The sequence below is a fragment of the Amblyomma mixtum genome, chromosome 10 (assembly GCF_055824585.1).
Source record: "Amblyomma mixtum isolate Tamu chromosome 10, ASM5582458v1, whole genome shotgun sequence".
In the NCBI taxonomy this organism is placed as follows: Eukaryota; Metazoa; Arthropoda; class Arachnida; order Ixodida; family Ixodidae; genus Amblyomma; species Amblyomma mixtum.
This window is the reverse complement of record NC_143021.1, coordinates 20,607,609-20,631,426: the sequence shown is the minus strand read 5'-3', so window position 1 is coordinate 20,631,426 and position 23,818 is coordinate 20,607,609. Positions and strand designations below refer to the sequence as shown.

Below are 23,818 nucleotides of genomic sequence, written 5' to 3'. Positions count from 1 at the left end.
CACTGCCTCAACCATTGACAGAGCGCCAACGGCGGAGGCCTTGCGCAGTAGCCCCGTCAACGTGCGGAACCGGCAACCCCCCCCCCCCCCCCCTTCCTCAACCCCCGCGCGGCTCCCGATAACATCTTGCATGCGGTTGCCTGTGAGGCACTGTTGCTTCAAGTGCTTTCGCCGCACGTCCTACTTGTTTTAGCTACGTTCAAACAAACCCTACCATTTTTTTTAACAAGAAGATTGGAAATTTTAGAGCGCAGCTCTTTGGCGCCCGTTCCTGCGTTTCGCGGCGTCGCCGTTGTCCCTCGTAACCAGCTCCGCGGCCTGGGCAGCGCGCTCCTGACACCATTTCTCCCGCACGACCAAGCCGAAACGCAGAGCCACAGCAGTTCGCCACAGCGTGCCTTAAATGAGGAGATCATCAAAACGGCTTTTTTTTTTTCCTCCAAAGCAGAGTACATATGTCTTAGTACATCTTCAGTTGCACTTCCAGGAAAACAACTCCGTTATTTAGGACACGTTTCGGATGCCTTAGTACTTTCCTAGGTTTGCATTAACGTGAGAAGCTGGGCTAGTTGGTTCGCATGCATGTTTAACGAGGGCAAAAAGACTACGATGACGAAGAAAAAAGAACGCAACACAAGCCCGTAAACTGCTCCTAGGGTTCAAGACAACGGCATCGCAACTGCGACGACACAGGAAAGAACACTACGCATGCGCTTGCTACCAACTGTTTATTTCACAGAATTTGACCGCCAAATAAACAGTTGGTAGAGTACGCATGTGTCGTGTTCTTTCTCGTGCTGTGTAAGTTGCAACGCCGTTCTCTTCCATCATGCACCAACTCTCCAAACAATCTGCTAGTTGAAGTTCTTAGGATTCTTCTGACTTCATTGGGCTGATATTCTTCGGACTTGGCCTACGCTACGATTTCCACTGAGCTTTCTTGCGTCTGCATTTATCTGTTAAGGTTTTTTTTTTACTTTTATGTGCTTTATCTCTTAACTCTGCCTCGCTACGTTTTGTTGTTAGCTGTTTGCAAAAGATTTGCTTTCTTTTGTTCATTGACCCTTTCACAGGCGTCTTCGTCAGTTTCACACGGCTAAACATTGCCACGTAAGTTTTGTAATCGTTCACTGGTTCCGGACGATTCATCGTTGTCGGTCGGTCGGTCGGTCGGTCAAATGAAATGGCACATGCCCACTGCGGGGAGTGGCCAAGACACAGGCGGTGAAGTGCTTAAAAGAGGAGCATTTATAGACGAAAAAGAAGTAATAATAGGGTTTAGGCTGACAGATAGGACGTCGTGACGACAGAGGACCTGTATTCTCTCGCATTCCTTTTCTTTTCATCTAACTTATTCTTCTTATTTCACGTCTTTCGCCATCGTTTGCTGTTGGCTGATAGTGTCAGCGACAAGCTCCTCTGTAATCTACCCTGTCGTATCTTGCCTCACATGGCGGTACAAAATGCCACTTCTGTTTTGTTCATGTTTTGCGGCTTTTCTGATAGCTTCAGCTAAACATATATGCTTTCGTCACGCAATAAAAATTGGTAGCAAGCTCCCACCCCGTCTTTACGTGTTCCTCGTTCGCTGGCGCGCCATTTTAACACTAGTGTGAGAAGCCCTTGCATAACTATCTGCTCTTCTTGCCTTATGTGAATCATGTGGTTTCGTCCCTTCTCTGTGCTTAAGTTGAACGTTTTGCTTTCTTTCTATATGGCCATTTATAAAACGTACGTAAGGCTGTTTGGGTCATGCCTCTCCCGTCGGCTACCGACTATGGCCCCTGTCACTAGCTCTGTTTGAAAGATGCCGAAACTATAGGTGTGCGTACAAGAGCTAAATGATCAACAAGCCGATTGTTCCGCTCAACTGCTGGTCCGGATCAGCTCCTAGCGTGCGTTGTAAACTGCATTTTCCGGCAATAGACCCAGCCTAAAAATTTCAAGAAGTGTCTCCACGTGAGAACCCAAAGCACCGACCCCCACTAACCACCCGCAAGGACCCGCACGGGTTGCATCTTTCTGTGTGTAAACATGGTCGCATGCCATCTAACTCAAATTTCCGCGCTAACTATTGTGTAATTGCCTCTCAGTTATTCTTTAACATTATACGAAATATCAACACATCACAATTTTTATATCTGGTACACATTGGGCTCCCGCCTCAGAGGTAGAAGTCAAACACACGATCTCATGTTAACTGTGTAAAGGCGCGCTAGAGTTAATTGTTATAGCTAAAGAACCTGTGGCTGCCTCAACAGAAAATAAATGAGTGAAATAGACCTCTGCTCTGTCGACAAGTCCAGAAAAAAAAGTGTCCTGTAAGCTCTGCTAAACGAAAAACTGGACTAAAAGGTGCTGGCATAATTCGCCGACCGGCATCGCATCCGCCTGCAGATGTCAAGAGGCGACATCATTTCGGAAGCAACCTCTAAGGTCGTCATGCGCACCCGCTTGTACGCGTTTCTTTTGCTTGTGTCTTCTTTTACAGTTGCATCCCGAGCTGATTTTCCGGGACACCCTGCGTCTTCGGGGGGAGAGGACTTTTGTTTGTCTTTTGTTTGTCGTACGGAGCCGGGCCCAGACTCCTTACTCGAGACGGACCGCACGTTGATCATCCGTATTTTGATGTGTTTGTTTCCGCGGGTGAACTCGCACTTCGCGTGGAGTGAGCATGAGTGTACCACAACTTTTGTCGGGGCTTGTTCTGGCATTGACAAGGGAAGCGACATGTATCACTAGCGCACGGGGCTCAGGAAGCCTTCGGCGAACCACACCTGCGCGTCCGTTAGGTGTCTTGGTTTGCTTTTATTTTTTTTAATGGAGCTAGGGCTCAGTTGTCGTAAATTTGCTCTTGTCCGCGAGAATGGGTTCCCTAACATTGTGGACCGGGGCCCAGACGCGTCGGCATCCCAGCTCCGTCTGCGGTACATGCATTCCCCGAAACCGTAGGAAAGTGGCCTTCCGTAATGTGGAAGCGCTGATCGAATAATTGTTTCTTTGGAAGAAACCCAGCTACGGCCGCGAGCTCTGAGCTGGCGGCAGTTGAGGTCGGAGCTCGGCTGGAGACGGACTTCCTGTCTTTCAGGGCGACGGCCTGTCCTGAGTCCAGAGGTGGCCCAGCTCAGTTATTCTGTTCTATGCTGCTGTCATCATTTTAAGAGAAACTGTACCTTTTTTCTGGTAATCAAGTGTTTAATTAAATAAGTTTTCTTAGTTAATCCGGCCAATTCGAGAGGTTTATTTGGCGAAGCAGGGAGACGGGGCCTAATAAGAAGAAAAAAGATAGAACAAGCAACAACGAGAGAACAAGAGAAAAGAGAGACGAATGACACCGCGTAAATTTTTACTCAACCCATGCGTGGCTACGAGTCTGCGACTAGTCATCTCTTTTACAGATGCTAAATTCCGTAGTGAAGCCTACTTCAGATCCTTGCATTCAGTCCACAGCCGGCAGAGATTTGGCTGTCAACCTTAATGACGTGCGAAAAGCGAATACACTACTCCGTCTGACATCAATAATGAACCTGATTATTAGAAGATCGAACACTGCTTCGCCCGAAGGCTAATTCCATGTAACCTGCGGTAAGGCATCTCGTCTCGATGAAAACCCTGCGAGCGCTCCACTCCAGCGTGGCAACTTTCAGTTACCAACACATTTTGTGTCCCTGACACCAGACAACTCACGCAGTGACACTCAGTAGCTATGCCATCTCGTTAACCTTCAGACGTTCATGTAATATGATTTCTGAAATTTAATTTACCGCTCAACTCTTATAGCAACGTATGAAGGCGCTTTCGAACCTCTCGTGCAACGGGAGTGAACGATCCGGTTACGCTCTAACCGAACCTCCACGGAGTGGTTCGCGGCACTGCCACAGCAGCGTCGATTTCGTGAAAATCGTTAATGTACCGGAAGCGCATGTCACTGAACGCGTTCGCTTGTGGCGCAAAGAGCGCTCTTTCGAGGCTCCAAGCCGGGCTTTTGCCGTAATCGAGTCTGCATATGCCTATGCATGTCTGCCTCAAAGAAACACAATGCCCGAATGCGGAAGAAAACGCCGTACTCCATGACTGCGCTCTGCGGCCTGTCGTTCTTTCTTTCTCCCTCATCATTTGTTGCAACGTCGCGTCTCAAGCTGTCTGATGACGGAATCGTCGCCCTGCCGCGCGCCCACGTGTCGCGCGCCGCAAGGAAACAGATGTGCAGCGCGAGAAACCCAACGGCGACGCTCGTGGCGTGCCGCGGTGGCTGCAGCCGCTTACGGAACTCACGTCGCCGAAGCTTGCCTGCGCAGGCTGAGCTGCTCGGTGGCGCCCGGTGCGGCCCTACATGTGCCACCACCTTCCGCGGCGATCATGGTTCGCCACGGGATTCTGGACCGACTCCTGGACTGCGCACTGGTCGTTGCCCTCGGCTCCGGGGGCCTCGTGCTGCTCGTGCCCCTGTGGCTGAGCGAGCGGCTGCGCCAGTGGTACTTCGTGAGCCTCGTCTCGGCGGCGTCGCGTCTCTGGCGAGGCGCGCTCGACGACGTTCGGCGAGACGCGATGGCTGCGCTCAACGACATCGAGTCAAACGATCCGGAGCTGCGCGCCGAAGGAGCGGTGCGAGTGCTCGAGATCGGCGCGGGCTTCGGTGCCAACTTCGAGCTCATGCGTCGCAAGGTGAAGTACTGGAACGTGGACCCGAACACGCAGTTCAAGGACGACTTCTTGGAAAACCTCAGCACGTATCCCAAGGTTGGCAAACGTCTTTTATGTTGTCGCGAAAAATAGCTTTTCGCGCTTGGCTGATGGGGCCAGTTGGTTATTCATGGCAGTGAAAGACGCAAAACAGCGAATTTTTTGAGAGAAGGGTTAGGGGAAGGACGGACACGAGCGCGCTATCTTCAGCGCTGTGGAGTTCGTCCTTCCTTGTCTAAACGCTGCGCTCTTTTAACGCGTAAGCCTTTAATGCTTCATCGTTGTCGACAGAAGGTTGCCGACAGAAGGTTGTCAGCAGAGGTGTCACGCTTTTTCTAGTCAGACCAGAAAAAAAAAATTATGTGCACGATGGAATTCAACCAGCATCCTTCCGTTCCGCAGCCGAGCGTGCTAATGGCTACGCTACTTCTTGCCAACGCGTATGTGGTCCTCCCTGTCTAGGACGCTGGAGAGTGTTTGCAGAAAGTCGTCGAATCAGACGGATGCCTCCCAAACGCCTCCAGTGTCTCCAGCATTTAATATTCACAAACAATTGTGTACTTAATTAACATCTTAACCACACATCAGTGACACAAGCAGCAACACCGCGCTAAAGGCTTTCGCCTCACCGCACTTTAGGTCAACAAAGTGTCCCGCTGAATTTTTCCTTCTTTTTCTGCCACGAATAATTTTGGTTAGATCAGTAGGCTTCTAGTAAATTTTCTGTAGTCTATCTGTAGCCACTCAACAGTGCAAAAATAATGCATAAAAATAACGGGTGGGCGTATTCCTCTATCTGGAATCCTTGGTAGAGAAGGGGCGTGTAGATAGGTTTCTTAACAGCGCAAAGCGAACAAGGGAAGGGGGGGGGGGGGGGGATTTTCAGGATGCTTAGTCAACGTTTCGACACGAGGTCTTGTCACCCATGACAAAGACAAGTCCTCTCGTGAAAACGTTGGCTACATACCATGAGGCTCCCCCCCCCCCCTCCTTTGTTCACTCTGAGTTATCTGGAATCTTATTCGTTGAAGACCATACGGTGATCCGTGGCGCTCAAGTAATGCCCTTGGTGATCTCTGCGGGCCTCGCCCTCATATCATGTCGCGAGTAAAGCCATGAGCAATTCGCTTTCTCCACCACCTTGACTCTGAAGATGAAGAGCAAACAGCTTAGGCTACACTTAACGTGCCCAGGACGCGTAAGCATCGGAGCGAAGATCGAGCCCCTTTTTGTTTTCCAATGGACTTAGTCACGCAGCTGCTTGAGTTGGACAGCGAAAGGTCCATCAGCGTATGGCTGCACTTTTTCTGGGGATACCGCAAATACTGAAACGTGGGGCTTTTCTCCTGTCAGTATGCTCACGCGTTCTACCGGGAGGGCGAGTTGTAAGGACATGAACAAAAAAGTTCCAGTCTACATGCCGTCGTCTAGAGTCATTGTAATAATTAAATTCATTGCTGGAAAGTAGTGAGCATTCTTTGACGGCTCGTAGAGACTGGTAGCTACACTCGGGTATCGGCCAGGTGTAGCGGGCGTGGACTCATTGGCTGCTTTCAAGGCTTCCGTGATCAGCCGCTTTTTTTATATGGGCAACGCGCTTGCATTTCTGTGCTGCTTCTAACGCAATATCGTTATGGGTCCCGTTCAGCGGAAAACCGGGCGAAGACGTCGTCGCCGGTGTGTGCGGAAAAGCCGGTTTGGTCGAGAGGGTAGCGACGTAACACGTGCAGCTGTCGAGAGAGAAATGATTAAAACATTAGAAAACAGGCGATCAGAAGGTCGCGACTTGACTGAAACATCATTGGGACAAGTAAGTATACAAAGTAAATGAATGGCCCTGAAAAAAAAAATTGGCGTAATTATTCGGCTACCAAACCGTGACATTGGGTTGCGAGTCAGGCACGCTACGCCTATAGACCTTGCAGGCACATTCGTCCGGCTTGGTTATATCGGGGTTTTACATGTCTGTCGTGTGGTATTTCACATAATATGTAATATGGAAGCATATAATAAGGAAACAGTGTCCTTGCCTACGTGGCTAGAGGTGACTCTGACGGGACCCATTAACGGTACCGTGTCCTACCCTTAACGGGGGAGCTTAAGTGTTCCCCAGATTTTGCTGTTTTACGGACCGCTTGTTTTTCGTGCTTGCAGACTCGCAGCGTCCCTCGATCCTTCCGCTTTTTGACGTGTATACACTGAACGAAGATGAACAAAAAAGACATCAGCTGGGCGCAACGCAATGCGTTGTGGGTTGACAGTGTGAGTTAATGATTGGTTATCAGGAAGTGTAATGCGCGGTAACTGTCTCACTTCTCGGTGGACACCCGAACCGCTCAGTAAGGGAAGGGATAAAGGATGGAGTGAAAGAATAAAGGAGAAAGAGATGCCGTAGTGGAGGGCTCCGGAATAATTTCTACCACCTGGGGATCTCTAACGAGCACTGACATCGCACAGCGCTCGCGCACCTTTTGCGTTTCGCCTCGAAACGCGGCTGCCGCGGTCGGGTTCGAACCCTGGTACTCCGGCTCAGTAGTCGAGCACCCTAATCACTGAGCCACCGCGGCGGGTATTGACCGAATGAGGACGCACAAAATAAGCAGCTGCTGACGACATACGCTGCCATTTTTACCTCTTCACTTAACCTGCAAAATTCCACGTCCGCGGCAGCAGCCTGGCAAAGAGCATTTGGAAGCGCCGAACAAACATATGATACAATTTTTTGAATCCCACAAAGGAAGAAATGCACGAGGAACTCACTGAAAGAAATCCCACAAACGTAAATAGAATCAAAATCAGGAAGGATGACAATGAATTGTGTACAAGACACCTAGTCTTCACCTTGCACTCGAGCACACTGCTTGATTAATTATAAGTTCGATACCGGAAAATGAATCTCCGACGCTCCAAATTATCGTTTCCATAAATATGGCCGTAGCCGTAGCCGTTGCCGTAGTTGCCATAGCCGTCAAATGTGAACAAAATATGCCTTCAACGACTCTCCCTTCGATGGCTGTGACGCGGAGCTGCATTGTGCGAACTGTGACGAGGCGTATACCCCATATTCCATATCATGTCCATTGCGGAAGAATGAATAAGGTATTATAAAAGATTATAACTCTATAGAACAAATGAAACATCACAGTTAAATAAGCAATAAGCCGCTTCTACCTTAAAGGACTGTAGACACCTAATTTTGGTGGCATGTTTTCTTTTCTACAATGATTCGTAAGACACTACTCTACATGATTGACCATGTAGTTTTCACTTACGACCGCTAAAAAATTTATAATCGAATTTTTCTGGCATGCTGTTTCGGTTTCGTCAGCTGAAAGGTTGTTGTATCAAATTGAGGTTTCAGCGAAACATGGGAAAACATCGATATAATCGCGGCTTCATTGTTTGAATTCACTACAGTGCTGAAGCCAGCTTTGTCAAGTACCGAAATGACAAACAATATAGAAGCAGTGATTATTTTGAAGCTTTTTCATACCTCATGTGACCTATAACCACACGTTGACGTCACAGTTCTCGTTCGACTGTTAAAACCGAAACAACACGGGAAATTCGACTTTAAATTATTTAGCGGTCGTATGAGAATGCCAGGTGGTAATCCATGTATAATAATGCCTTACGCATCATTCCAAACAAGAAAACACGCACTCAAAAGTTAGGTGTCTATACTCCTTTAATAGAAAAACATTCTTCACTGCTAAAACAAATTTCTCCGATGAGGTGCGTGAGGGCGGCACGCCACGGAGGGATCTGGCTACGGCCCTGGAAAATCCTCAAGCAGGGCCGTACACGAACCTGGCAGACACAGCGAAGGCTGCCCTCTCGTCTCTGGAAAAGGCGCTGCCGGTACTCCGCATCGGGGGAGGTCTAAATCTCGTAGACTCGCGCCCTCCCCGCATCCCTCCAGTGAGGTGATGGACACAACCCCCGGCGCGTCCACGGCGCAGGGGCGACACACCTCACTTCAGCGCGCCGACACCGTAAAATCCAGAATAACGGGCCCGACGAAACCAGCAACATGCGTTTTAACCGTACCCTCAAAAGGTCCTTTAACATGGCACCTTTAATTCATTGGAACTGTGGTGGACTGCTCAAAACATAAAGTGGTATAGTATGTCCTTAAAAATAAATTTCCCCTGTGGCTTTATGCTGATAAGAAACCAACTTAGCACCATTTCAAAGAAGTATAAAGTTTCTCGTTCCGATCCGACCGAGAGGAAGTTCCGACCGAGAGGAAGTTAGTAGGCTCTGTGAATGTGCCTCTGTTGTTGTCCCGAGTGGCGTTGCAATTTGCGAAATGAAGCTTGAAACCAGATATGAAGCTGTTGCAATCACCGTTCTTCATTTTAAAACAATCAAAATACGTTCTGTATATCCTGAGCCGCATCTAACAGTAGCACTTCAAGACATGCAAGCACTATTAAAACAACTCCGCTAGCCATATGACGCAGTTCTGGATTTTAGTGTTCCCCACTGCTTTTCAGGAAGCCAACGAAGTAATGCTAGAGGTCGTATTTTAGCATATTTTATTCTGTGTATTAATGTCTGCTCTTCAATACTGGCACGCACATACTCCTGTCCGGGTACATAAAAAATCAGCTGTTAGATATGTCTTTATTTAAAATGGGATGATCTTGACAACCGATATGATGCGATCACCTTCCTATGGTGCCAGCTTATCCTCGCCATCAATCACCCCAAGCGAACCACGCCTTTGGAAGCTCCACATAGCTGACTGAGCACTGCTTCGATAAGAGGTCTGCAGTGTGTACAAAACGTATCCAGACCGCCGACGAACTCAATGAAATGTTCACAACTTGAATCATTACTGCCGCACGCCTAAGTATTCTTCATTCCTCGTCAATGGTACGGCAAGATAACTTCACTCTCTTTGTGGTAAAAACGAATTCCATAGCCAAAATAATTCCAAAGTTCATGTAATAATTTCAAAAGGACGCAAACACACAGTCATACGGCTAGTTAGAGAGATCACGCACGTTTCAACAACAGCCACAGGTCAAAAACGTAATTATGTTCAGTCTGAAGTCGCATCGGATTTTGTGAACGAGAGAGCAGACGCGTGCGCTGCTCAAGAACACAACAAGCAAATCAAGAAAGTAAGTACGCCCCAGTAAAGGTTGCATGAACTTAGTACTCTGCGAACTAAGGGGGAAGTCACAGTCTACACACAAAAAAAGTTAAGTAAATAATAGACAAAAATTGTAAACACCAAGCTACGGGAATGGATATCAGGTGCACATCACGAACGTTTCATGGAAGTAATTCTATGCCGTCTCTTCGCATAGAGCGCATACACCTAACACATAACCTCATACTGACAAAACAAGACAAGTCCTTATGTCGAACATGCGGAGACGAACTCACAATAAAGCACATTTTTTTCTCGTGTAGAAAACTCCAAATACTAAGAAAAACATTTTTCTCTGTTTTGAAAGGAGCACACCTCTTGTCATGCAAAGTTGTTGTTAGGTGGGCTTGCTTATTTGTCCTGTATTTTTAGTTTTTTTAAGAAACAAATGTCTTAAAGCGTATATTTCAATTCTTTGGTCTATTAAACACAACAAACAGACATTTCAACCTTGCTTCTGGTGCATGCTAGGCTTGGCTATTTATGTGCCATAAAACCCAACGCAACAAATTACCCGTGTGCGTTATCGTCAGGGAACCTCAGACGCGCCTTTGCTAAATTCTTATGCGTTTGTTTAGAGCTCACCATTCATTGCAGCGACAGTGGCACAGAAAATATAGCGCCATCTTCAGCGAGTTCTCGGATAAAGAAAAGAGGTAAACGGGTCAAATTCGTGGCGTTTCATCACGTGGAAAGCCCGGCACAGAGGGTGCGCCGCACTTGATGACTCCACAGTTGAAGGCGATGATGCTCGAGCTGCATTGGGCAGGCCTCTGTAGCGCTCTCAGAGGTGGGTGGATGGCTTTGTTGGTGCCAGAAGTAGATGGGCCCGGGGAGAGGAACAAGAAAGCCTGCAGAATAAAAAAACACGTGCTTGTCCAGGGATCTTCAAAATTCAGCTGGTGCTCAGGGCATTGCCGAACTTGTCAAGTGACGTGTCTGACTGCAACCTCGGCAATACTCACTGCAGCTGCCTGTCGGCCTAGGGTGCATAGACATCTCTATGGTCGCCACGCTGAATTGTTCCCCGAGTACGGCTGCTCAAATTGCCGCAAGCAAGCCATTCACACTTAGCGTAACAGGCCAGTCCGGCCGCCGCGGTGGCTCAGTGGTTATGGTGCTCGGCTGCTGACCCGAAAGACGCGGGTTCGATCCCGACCGCGGCGGTTGAATTTCTTTGGAGGAGAAATTCTAGAGGCCCATGTACTGTGCGATGTCAGTGCACGTTAAAGAACCCCAGGTGGTCGAAAATTCCGGAGCTCTCCACTACGGCGTCTCTCATAGCCTTAGCCGCTTTGGGACGTTAAACCCCATAAACCAAACCAAACCAATGTGGAATACAATCTCAGGGCGCATTTACTCGTCTTGGTAGTGAATACTTGAGGACCGCAAGTAATCTTTGCAAATGCTCGTCGCGTGCAGGCGAACTAGCGCGAACCAGTGTGCCAGTGTGCCATTGCGTCTCTCCGCATCCGTTCTTTGCGCCCCCGTGACTCCACCCTCATACACTTCAGGTGGAGCTGGAGCGTTGGGTGGCCGCTTACGGGGAGGATATGCAGCAAGTTCCCGACGACCACTTTGACGCAGTCATCGTCACCCACCTGCTGTGCTCCGTTGACAGCCCAGAGAAGGTCCTGCAGGAGTGCAGGCGAGTCCTGGTCAAGGTGGGGAATTTTCAGGCCACTGGTGCTTCTGGGAATGAGACCGATGGACTCGTCTCTTCTTACAATGGTCCTCTTTGCGCTCAAGGGATGAAGAAAATGGGTGTTTCCTTGTAGCAAGTATGGCAGAGGGGGGCAGGGAACAAGTAGCATGATTAGTGTGCAGCACAAACTAAAGAGAGGCATATGGTAGCTCCCCCTTAGGTTTATTTTATTTAGGAGTACAGTCAATCCCTCCCTTGAGGATTTTACGGAGCGTTCAGAAACAAAATGTATACACAAGTACGGTTTCATTGGCTACAATAGGGTCATAATCATGCAGCGCACGTGGCATAAAAAAAGAAGGTATCAAGTAATAAAAGGAGAACGGCCCTTGCATCTCTTAAATACACCAGGAGAAACACTGCAGTAGAATAAAATTAACAGATTCATCTCAAAAGAAATGTAAGAATAGAGCTCTCAACCAGTTTGATAAATTTGTCCACGGTTGACTGAGCTGTAAATGATGGGGGCATTTGAGTTCAATCTCGCACTACTTTTGGAAAAAGTTAACATCGCTAGGGAATTATTGAAACAAAGAAGTTCTTCAGGATTGAGTGCATGCTTGTGTCAAGTTCCTCTTGAATGGTTGTTATGAACGAAGTCGGTAGAGGGCATTGTTGTTGTGTTGTGTAGTACGTACAAAAATCTCAGGCGGTGTAATTTAGCACGGCTGGACAGCGTATGGATGCCTGTGGGGCGTAAAAGATATGTGGATGAATGTGTGTGACAATAGCAGTTGAAGATAAAGCACACTTCTTTTCTTTGCTCCATTTCAAGTGTTTTAACGTTAACCGTAGTGTAAGGGAGTCAGGAGGTGTTACCTTATTCCATGACTGCTCGGATAAACATGACATAATGACTAGAAGTTCTGTATCACTTGTGGAATGACGCAGGGCTCTTCTAAGCAAAAAAAAACTTGGTCATTGCTTTGCTGGTGGTGGTTTGAACATGTGCAGTCCAACTGAATTCAGCAGAGGTTAGAACACCTGTGCACCGATATTCAGGCACACTTCGAATATCCACGTTATTTAAAGAGTACACAAATCTAAGTTGGACTTCTCCTTCTAATCGACATATCAACCATTTTTTCTGTATGAATTGTCATCTGGCATTTTTCGCACCATTCTGCGATATTTCTTAAAGCATTGTTCAGTTTTTTCTGGCCATTAGTGTCGTTTATTTCTTGTTATCGCCGGCAATCGTCAGTGAGGTGCTAAATTTTCACTTCAGTTTCATTTTATATGTCGTTTATAAACAGTAGCAACAACAGCGGCTCTAAAAATGTGCCTTGGAGGACTCCTGAAAGAACACGAACTAATTTCAAGACATCATGATCGTATCGCTCAAATTGATAGCGGTCTCAGAGGTAATTATATATCCACCATACCGATGATTCTTCGCCATTATTTATGAGCTTAAGGCGCCATTTCGAATGGGAGATTCGATCAAAGGCCCTAGATAGATCAAAGAAAATGGCATCAACATGTGACTGAATATATCATCAGGTAACGAATTTGTAAACAGTGCGTTGTCCGTGTGGCAACAACGCAATCTTTGTAACCGTGATCGACACAGTCACAAATTAAATGGTGCCACAAAGTGGGTTAGTCATGGGATCTCGGCAGGCAGTATATTTTATGAAGCATCCTTGGACGGAACAATATTTTCGATGGGCTGTCCATGACGGAAAGGAAATACAGGGTCTATTCTGAAAGTAGTAGGACTGGTTTTTTCCTGGGCAAACGGGCGGACGAGAGACGATCTGCGCCTGTAGGATCGTTGAAGGGGGATATTGGGAATGCTGGGGAAAATCGGCAGTCGGCTCTCGGCCGTTGAAGAGAGTAGGTCGCTTGTACTGTGAACCCCTGTCGAAACGTCTCGTCACGCAGAATCATAGAGCGTTTTCTGGATCAGCGTACGTGATGATCAAATTTTGTGTAAATCTTGGTAAAACGGGCAAAGAGACTCACATGATTAAGGAGGTCTACGGTGACGCTGCCATCGGTAGATCAGGTGTTTTTTGAGTGGCACAAGTTGTTCCGAGAAGGTCAGGAAAGAGTGGAAGACGACTACCGCTCCGGACGCCTTTCGACCAGCAAGACCAACGAAAATTTGTAGCGAGTGAAACATTTACTGAACAGTCATTGTAAGATGAGTATCAGAATGATTTCTGATGAGTTGAGCATTCCTCAAACCCAAGTTTTTGAGGTCGTGACAGAAAACTTAGCCATGAGGAAAGTGTGCGCGAAGTTGGTGCCGGGAGTGTTGTCAGAGGAGCAAAAGGCCAACCGGAAAGCGATCTGTCAGGATCTTCTTCATCATGTGAATGAGGACTCCGATTTTTTGTCCAGCACAAGGTGGCAACGCTGCCTCAGGCCCCCTGCAGCCTCAACTTGGCACCGGCAGACTTTTTTCTATTCCCCACAATAAAATCGACGCTCAAGGGGAAACATCACGGATCGGTAGAGGCAGTTCAACAGGCCGTGACGAGGGAGCTAAATAGCATTCCGGTCCAGGCGTTCCTGAAGGCGTACGAAAACTGGAAATCTCATTGGCAGCAGCGTGTAGGTGCGGAAGGGTGCGACTTTGAAAAATTCTAATCGTTTGTACTAATCTCTTGAATAAATTTTAGTAAAAAAAAATAAGTTCTACTACTTTCAGAACAGACCTTGTACAATAGCATATATTTCTTTCGAACTTGCTTAATGCGAACATGCAGTTTATTCAAACTGATGGCCATCCCCACCAAGGGCATTAAGAAGTATCTGCTCAGTCCCGTTCGATTTCGCATTACTAAGGGTCGAGTGTATTAAATTTCACAGCAGTTACGCTAGCAGTGCGGTTAAAACATGAAAAGTTGAAGCGAATAGAGCTATTTTGTGTCTATCCAACTGACGTAAATAAACTGTGGTTTTACGGATTTACCGCAGCTGCCCACTGCAACTTAAAACGAATACTGTGAACTCCTTACTTTCCGCGAGCTCAGCATTGCCGGAATGCGGCTAAAATGGGTATTTTGGAATATTTGTGGGATCACATTTTCGCGAAGCAGAAGAGGCGGATCCCTCTTTCAGGCGAGACAGTTTCACGCGTGTACACATGCTGCGCTGATACAACAGGCATCAGAGCAAGGACAAACTGCGGTGGACGTAATGTTGTGCTTAAGAGCAAACGGAATGGCCTTTTGACCCTGCACAACTCAATATAGTGCATCGTAAATTCCAAACGCGCAAGGACGCTCGCTTATGGAAGGCCAGGTATTGGGAAATGCACGTATTTGAGCAAAGCTGGTTTGAAGGTGTTAATTTGCATCACGCACATACTGAAGATAGGTACAACGCGGTTTTTTGAAGATGCTTTTTGGAGACCTATAAGTCGACATTGTACCCAAATTATTCGCGGGAACAATTTTTTGCGAGTTGTACGCGTTTAACAGAAAAGAAAAAAATTATACGTCATCGCGAAAAGTAGGTCGCTTGCAGTAGGCCTTTTAAAGCGGGTGTTTGAGTGAACACTTTAGAAAATTCCTAAAAATAAGGAGTTCTAGGAAGGAAGCCTTTCCGGCAACAAACTGTCAACCGCGGGGGACGGCAGTCGCTCTGTGTCTCTTTTAAACGAAACGACCACGCAGCTGGCGACGATTATGCGTTCCATTACAGCAAGCGGTCGAAGCAAAATAATGAGCACGACTTAGTAACATAACGCAGGAAGTTCTTATCAGGCGTCCTAGGCTCTGCAAAGCGTCATCAGCGGATGTTTCGCTCGCTTCGAGCTCCGTGCTCGCCAATGCACTGTTTTGGTTTTGGGCGGAAAAAAACGCCGGGTTTCTTCGCGCTGCCGAGCTTTAGAGAGGGACTTTTCTTTCGTCTCTGAAAGTGATACGGCATAGCCTTGTCCATGGCTTCGAACTCTCCTTTAACATTAACCAGCAGACTCTGTTATCTTAAAAGTTAATTCTAAATTTCAAGTAATTCTCTAAATAATTATGATTATTTCTATATTACCTCACAGCCGCCGTGGCTGACAATGTGTTGTTGAACAGATTTTCGTTCTTTTTGACACTCTCTATCTTTAGATTTTTTTAAAAGTCTTCTCTGAAACACCGGCAGCTTTACAGTAGAAACTGCAGAATATTAACGGCCTAAATAAATAACATGCAAATATCAATGCTAATTATAAGTCCGCAGTCATCTCCGCCGCTTCCATTCGCAATTACCAGACATATGGGACAGAACCCAGATAGTGCCGCCAAGCCTAGAGGTCTATCACGCTCTGTTCCGGAGCCACTCGGCCATGCTTTTTCTTACATTACGTATGAAGTCAACGCGCTGTTTTTGATGTCAAAGCATGCGCCACATGGTGGCAGCCAAGGTAACTAGAAGCACTTGTACCGAATTCCTGGTAACGCCAGCAGGCTGGGCGAGTCCCTTGAGGATGCGGACGAGTCGTTCCTGCTGTAGCCGGCATTCAGCAGCGGTTTCTTGCACACGGTATACTTGTATGGGGGTTACAAGCCCATCACGGCAGTCGCTTGCAGAGCTCGCTATTGGGGCCCCGAATTCATTATAAGCTCCGACAGCGGTCAAAGGTACACGAGCGGATGCAGCCACCAGAAGTAAACAAACCGGATTTTGACGCGGGCCGTAGTTCCAACCTGTTTTTTTTTTTTTTTTGATGCGCACCAGAGTGTATGAGTTGAAAGGGGAAGTATGTCATTTTTATTCGTCGATATCTTCGGTGCTAATGAGGGTAGCTCAAATTTTTTGCGCTGTACTGACGAGTGATAGAACACATATCACTCGCCCGAATTTCTTATTATCGACAAATATCGTTTCATGGTCCCCCCACAGGAGTGGTGGGAACGCCGGTCGGGCGCATGAATTTACTACACTACGCACAAACGCCCGCAAGGCCAAAGCAGTTTTTGTTCTGCGGCGTCTACTTTTGTATGTACCTCGCCAAAGAGAGATGGCGATGTTATTACGGCTGTCACGAGAACAGTCTGATGTGAAGAAGACAGCGTGAAAACCAGGCTAGGGACGCAATAAGACGCCAGCGCTGTCCCTCGTCTGATTTTCGCGCTGGCTTCTTCACGCCATGCAGCACCAACTAGCCAGGCAGCATGCTCTCCTGAAAAGAATTCTTGCTCGTCCGGAATCACCGCAAACGATGCGAGCGTCCGAATCATTCCGGTCGAATCAGACAAGTACGTCAACCGAACGCAGTGTATTAGAAAAAATTGCAGGCGTAGCCCGTGCTACGCGTGGACTACCCTAGAGCATGAATACATGCGAGCTGCACCGTGTTTTGTTCCTTTCAAAGTTGTTTCCGCTCTCGCTGTCAGTGCGGCGAGGGAAGGGGTCTAGAGATTTTGCCTGTCACCGTGAAGCCGTTCGCACTCATGTCAGTCGGCCGTGGGAGCTTCCGCCTATATCGAAGCCACTGGTACTTTCGCAGAGGCAGCCGCCCAGCATAACCAGAGCCATACATTTCCTTCAAGGGATATGCGGCTCTGAGCATAACCTTCGAGGGTGGGTCTCGTTCGACGGCCCTCCTCGGGCGGCGGACGAAAGCCCGCTGACCTCCTCCTTTTTTTTTTCATTTCATTTCATTTTTATTTACTCTTATTTTTTTTATCCACAGAAAGGTAAAACATCAGGCGCAAAAGGTGGGGAGTACCTGACTATAGGTCCCTCAACCGTGAGCTAAGTTCAGGAACAGAGGTATCTTTTTTGTTACAAAAACAAATAACATACATTCAAAACACAGAGAATGTCAATGCAGCAACTAAAATGCAGCACTAGTAAGAGAACATTATATAGAACCTCTTCTAACCCTCCCCACTCCCCCCTTTTAAATCAACAGACTCTTGGAAGCGGCTTACTATCGGCACGCTCCTCCAAATTCTTTGTTTGTCACTCCTTAATTTTTTTTTTTTTGTATTTAGGCGGAGCTATAACATTCGGCTCCCTCACCAGTTTTCAACTATTCGCGGTTCAAAATGAAAACGCCAATCAGTGCACGTGAACGAGGCCTCAGGTTCGCCAGAGCTAACCAGTCAACAGTTCGTTCACATCGTGAGTCAGTCGTGAAACTGGCATGCTTTCACCTAATGCGGTCTCCACTACAGGCACCTCCGAGAGAAAAGTTCTCAGAAACAACGCAAATGATGGCCTCTCTTGGAAACGAACTGGTATTGTAGTGCAAAAAGTTAGTTCACAAACTGGTTAATGCAGTTTGAAGTTTTGCTATTAGATCAAAATTTGCAGGTCATCAATGCGATACATGCGGCAGCACAGTATGCGATATTTGTGCTATAGCTGGATGGAGCAACCGGTGCCGTTGATTGGTTCACATCGTCCGAGCCAGCGGCGTGATCCAGCGATTTGGTGATGACATTGCCTTGCTAAGTCACTCAGGAGATCAACTGCAAAGCGTGATCAATAAGTTATAGTGGCAGAAAGGAAAGGTGGGTTTAAAAATTATTATACGCAAAACCAAAGTAGTGCTAAGCAGTCTCGGAAGGGAACAGCAGTTCGCAACTGGTAGCGAGGTGCTGGAGGTAGTAAGAGAATATGTCTACTTAGGGCAGGTAGTGACCGCAGATCCTGATCACGAGAGGGAGATAACTAGAAGAATAAGAATGGGGTGGAGAGCATTTAGCAGGTTCTCTCAGATCTTTACTGGCAGTTTGGCAATATGCCTCTAGATAAAAGTGTATAATATTTGTATCAATTGGTTTTGTTTATGGAGTTTAACATAGCAAAGCGACTCAGGCCACGAGGGATGCCGTAGTGGAGGACCCGAAGAATTTCTACCATATGGGGTTCTTAATGTGCACTGACATCGCACTCTACACAGGACTCTAGCATTTATAGAAATGCCACCGCCGCGGCCGGGATCGAACCCATGTATTTCGGGTCAGCAGCCGAGCACCATAACCCTCGAGCCACCGCAGCGGCTAACAGCCGTATCTTGCCGGTGCTCGCCAGTGGGGTAGAAAAATGGAGGCTAACCAAATAAAATCCGACTTAAATTGAGGACAATGCAGCGAGCTGAGCTTAGCAGCGCTGTCAGTGCAGCCGACTCTAAGTAGGCGAAAGTCCCCTTTTCTTCTCTTGAATGCCATCCTAGCTGAAAATTTGCATGTGTCGCGGAATGTTTCTCCTTCAGTTCCGCCTTCAGTTTCAGCTTCAGTTTCGGCACCGGTTTCGCTACACTTTTGTCACGACGTTTGCCCGAATTTGCCCAGAATGGGAGCTTTTCAGGCTTAGGACGGATCGCCAAATCCCGTACATATTTCGATGCTTGCCGAACAACGAAAAAGAATGGCCGCTAATTTCTTCCGACGGGGCGTGCTGATTTTTGTACTTGACGGCTACATATATCGTTTCATCATAGTGCTCGAGGATCAGATTACAAAAGAAAGCTATGCCTCAGTGCCTATCCGAAAACTGTAAAGATTTGCTTTCCACCTTCGGCAATAAACAACAGTGCGCCGAAAAACCAGGAGGTCCAATGTTTTCTTCACAGCCTGGCTGCCCGTTCTTGGCGTCCCGCTCAAGGGCGGTGCATGGTGCCAGCAGTGGGATGAAGTCGCTGCTACAACGAAAGGTTCCGGGGCTAGCCAAGTACGAGGACGGATTCCATGGATCACCTAAGGCCGCCTAAACCACGGCGTTTGACAGCTGATGGAGGAAGGAAATGGAAGCTGTTAAGATCGAACTTTTCTTCCGAACCACGGCATGCAGCGACAAGCCGAGGTCGGAGGCGGCAAAGAAGGCCCTGCTACTCAGCGTGGCAGGAAATGAGGCTTAGGCGTTTTCAATAACTTTTTGTTCACCGGGCAAGAGAGCAACGAAGACTACGCCACCATGAGTGCAAAATTTGAAGAATATTACTTGTAACAACAAAACGATGTGTCCTCCGTGCCCGTCTTCAGGGTGAGGAGGAACCTTTCGAGCAGCTTTCGAGCAGAAGATACGGTGCGCGACCAAGTGGCGTTTGGAACCGATGCACCAAAGCTCCGAGAGAAGGCGCTCAAGGACAAGAACCTGACCTTGGGAAAGGTTGCTGCCATGTGCAGGGAGGCACAAACTTCAGCTCGTGAAAACGAAGTCTGGCGAAGGACAAACGAAGAACTCGATGTGAACCCTGTCGCGTCCGGGAACAGCACTCCGACATGTCCCAGGTCCGACCCGAAGTGTACGCGTTATAGTCGAATACATCCCATGAGACGTTACCCAGCCTACGGAAAAACCTGTTAGTCGTGTAATGGGCAAAGTCGCTTCGCGCCTTGTTGCAGCAAACAATACGGCGCTAACGAAGTACGGCACAAGAACGACGACTTCGAGCTATCGGCAACGCTAACAGAGACAACGTGACTGGCGAGTGAACGCTTGCATTGGTGGCAAAAACGTAAGCTTCAAAGTTGATGCAGGGTTGCAGGAAAACGTTTTTAAGGCTGATCTGACGAGACGTACATGGTGAGCATATCGCCGAGAGTGCGATTAAAGCGCTCAGTCAGCCCGTTAGTTTGAGGGTGGTAGGCAGTGGTGGTCCGATGAATGATGCAACACTCTCTGAGGAGGGCTTCCACCACGTCCGAAAGAAAGACACGGCCTCGATCACTGAGCAACTCGCGCGGCGCACCATGGCGGAGAACAAAATTGTGCAGCAGGAAGTGGGCAACGTCACGAGCAGTGGCAGCGGGTAGTGCGGCGGTCTCTGCATATCGGGTTAGGTGGTCGACGCCAACAATTATCCAGCGGTTCCCAGATAACGTGTAGGGCAGCGGGCCGTAGAGGTCGACGCCAACACGATCGAATGGGCGAGCCGGGCACGGCAATGGCTGCAAGGGGCCGCTCGTACGTGGCGCGGGAGACTTGCGTCGCTGACAGGCGATGCAGGAGCGGACGTATTGGCGAATGTACCCGTACATGCCCCGCCAATAATAACGCTGAGATATTCTTTGAAACGTCTTCAACACACCGGCGTGGGCACATTGTGGGTCAGCGTGAAACGAGGCACAGATCTCAGAACGTAAATGGCGAGGTATCGCGAGGAGCCACCGTCGACCATCTTGCGTGTAGTTACGGCGGTAGAGCAGGCCATCACGGAACGCAAAATGTGGTGCCTGGCGGCGTAGAGTGCGCGAAGGCACAGCAGTGTGAGCGTTGGTCACGACGTCGATGATGGACGCAAGCCACGGGTCTTTGCGCTGTTCCGCAAGCATATCAGAGGCGGTAAGAGGCGAGAGGACGGGTTCAGGCACGGATGAGCATGCAGCGGCGGTGGGCAGAGGAGATCGAGATAGAGCGTCGGCATCCATGTGCCTACGGCCAGAGCGATATACAACGCGGATGTCGAACTCCTGAAGGCGGAGAGCCCACCTGGCGAGGCGGCCGGCCGGGTCTTTAAGAGACGACAACCAGCAAAGCGCGTGATGGTCCGTGACGACATCAAACTGGCGGCCGTACAGATAGGGTCGAAATTTCATGAGTGCCCAGACGATCGCTAAACATTCCTTCTCCGTAACGGAATAGTTGCATTCAGCCTTGCTGAGCACCCGACTCGCATACGCCACGACGTATGCATCATAACCATAACCATCAGTCTAACTGGGACTCTGTGCTGCCTTTTGTGACGTACGCATACAATACCGCCACCCAGTCAACCACCGGATTTTCCCCTTTCTACCTGTTGTATGGCCGTGAGCCGTCCTCCACAATGGACACGGTTTTGCCGTACACTCCGGACGCCTCCGAATGCACGCCCCTTTCCGAACTCGCCAAGCACGCCGAGGAATGTCGCCAACTGGCCCGTTCTTTCACCTCGGACTCCCAAGGTCGCCGAAAGCATGAACACGATGCCCATCAAACCGCGCACGCTTTCTCTCCAGGTTCATTAGTTTGGCTTTGGGTCCCCTCCACTACACCAGGACAGTCTTCGAAATTTCGCAGAGAACATCATGGCCCTTACCGCGTCGTCGAATCAACATCCCCTGTTAATTATATTGTAGAGCCGCTTACACCCTCTTCGGACTTGCGTCGTCGCGGCCGTGAGCTTGTCCATGTCAGTCGCCTCAAGACTTATTACGACCCGCTCCTCTTGCCAGCACCATAGGTCGCCAGGATGGCTCCTCTTCCATCCCGGGGCCATTGTAGTGAATTACAATTAACGCGCCTGAACTATTATGAATGCGCCTCAGGTTGCCTCGATGGCAGACGAAGAAGTTGACGACGAAGTGTGCCGGCGCGCGCGGCTCCAGCTCTCTGGCTGTGTAGACTGACTGTGATTTTGCTGCCGTCCGCTCAGCTGTTTGGCGAACTGTATAGCTGAGGTCACTAGTACGCGAACCCCCTTTCAAGGCCATTACCCTGATGCCAAGGGACGCCGTTCGTTCGATGGTAGCGTCATGAACAATATCGGCATGTTTTCAGAATCCGTGATTTTGAGCGACCACAGGGATTGCCTGGCCAAAGTGCTATCTTGGGCTTGGCAACCAGCGAGAAGCTAAGGATTGTCCACTTTGCTGCATAAAACGTGACGACGAACAACAATGAAGCGGTCGTGGGGGAATTTCCACGGCTTTTCCATGGAAAAGGGCGTGCCCCGCGTGTATACAAGATCATGCTGCACAAAGTTGTTCCGCCAGTGTACAGTTCGGCCAGCTCGCAGGGTTCCCCTGTCCCTGTGAGAACCTCTCCGTGATGAATTGGGTATGGAAAGATAAGGCATCATCCAGAAGGTCAGCAGCCCGACGGATTGGGTAAGCCCGCAAGACATTCCTATAAAAAAGAATGGCATGTTAAGAGTTTGCGTGAACCCAAGGCACATAAACAAAACCTTGTAGATAGAGCACTAACAAATATGTCGCCGGCAGGACAGTGAAGGGAGTTAGGAGGCGCGAAACTTTCCTCACTACTCGGCGAAAATGCTGGATTCCACCATATCCCCGTTCTGACACCGCGTATCGTCCTCGAGCGGGACGAGAAGAATGGGAAGCCATGGTGCCAGGAGAAGAGTGGACCTCCTGGTTTATTCCGCGCTGTTAATTACAGCCAAAGGTGGAAAGGTGTCATAGCAAACAGAGGGCGAAGGATAAGCACATGGCAAAAGAGCGCGCACAGCTTCTATTCTTTCGTCTGACATGATACAGCCTTCAACCCTGAGACGAAGCCGTCTATGACCCGTTCATGCACAATGGGTCCGGATTCGGGAGAGGTCGCCATTACTTGGTTCCTCAATACAGCTAGTCTCCTATTTCGCGGCACGCCGCCAGGTACTATCGGGGTCAAATTGGTATACTCCACGCGGCGGTAGCCGGAGAAACCGAAAACTGCCTTGCAACGCCATCTACAGGCGGCATCTGGGATCGAGACAGCCAATGCGTCACCTTTATTGTCAGCAGGCATATCGCTTGGTTCGTTTCAATGTTTCGTGCTTTGGCTCGCCAAAATGCCTCAGTTTTTCTTTGCTCCGGCTCCCGCCGCGTGGAGTATACCACTTTTGTCCCCGATAGTACATGTATGGTGTGCTGCAGGGCTATAGTTCCCTGTGAAATGTGGAACTTTGTCACGATTAGTTTTGTGACGTATGCAGCACATGGAGGGTCATTGCCCATAGTGAAATTTCGTTTCGTTCGGCTTTATGAGCGCAGCTTTATTTCTTTGTGTTGTTGCACCAGGGTGGACGACTTCTCTTTGTGGAGCACGTGGCCCAGCCCCGAGGCAGCCCTGGCCGGCTCCTCCAGTGCTTGCTGACTCCCTTCTGGAGGCTCATCTGCTGCGGCTGCCGCCTCGACCGGGACACGGGCGACCTCATCAGGGGAGCAGGTTTCGCCCAAGTGCACCTGCAAGAGGCCTCCATCGATATGCCCATCGTCCTCACTCGGCACGTGTACGGATACGCGGTGGCGTGAAATAAGCCAGTGGTACGATCTGAAAGTCAGGACTTTGTGGACAAGAGGTATCTCTGCGTACTGCATCATGGTTCCGGCGTTTCGAGTGCGTAGCAGAAAGTAGTGCGCATGCAAAAGAAACTAGCAATAAATTTTTCAGGGAAGCAATTACTTCGTTTTGTTCGACTTAATTTTTCGGCTTCAACCACAGGAATAAATGTTAGTTGTTTTGATTAGACGGATAGATTCCTTTACTAACTTCAAGTAATTAACCAACAGATTTAAATTAACCTCAAGAAAACATAAAATAAAATGTTCCATATTATTGCAAAATTGCAGCACACTGAACATGTTGAACGCTTTTTT

General features: G+C 48.6%; 1 protein-coding gene across 1 annotated transcript; it reads left to right on the top strand.

Annotated features, from left to right (window-relative positions):
* Positions 1 to 4,253: 4,253 nt before the first annotated feature.
* LOC149325309 (thiol S-methyltransferase TMT1B-like) lies at positions 4,254 to 23,602 on the top strand. The gene is made up of 3 exons (XM_089562931.1): positions 4,254 to 4,740; positions 11,362 to 11,511; positions 23,240 to 23,602. The coding sequence occupies exons 1-3, from the start codon at positions 4,360 to 4,362 to the stop codon at positions 23,471 to 23,473; spliced, it is 765 nt and encodes a 254-aa protein (XP_089419057.1). The 5' UTR covers positions 4,254 to 4,359; the 3' UTR covers positions 23,474 to 23,602.
* The last annotated feature ends 216 nt before the right edge of the window (positions 23,603 to 23,818 follow it).

Bases quoted from the DNA above. Each gene is read 5' to 3' on its own strand.
- LOC149325309 (XM_089562931.1), top strand. From the start codon at position 4,360: ATGGTTCGCCACGGGATTCTGGACCGACTCCTGGACTGCGCACTGGTC. The intron at 4,741-11,361 runs GTTGGCAAACGT...CATACACTTCAG, and splicing joins ACCTCAGCACGTATCCCAAG to GTGGAGCTGGAGCGTTGGGT. The intron at 11,512-23,239 runs GTGGGGAATTTT...TTGTTGCACCAG, and splicing joins GCAGGCGAGTCCTGGTCAAG to GGTGGACGACTTCTCTTTGT.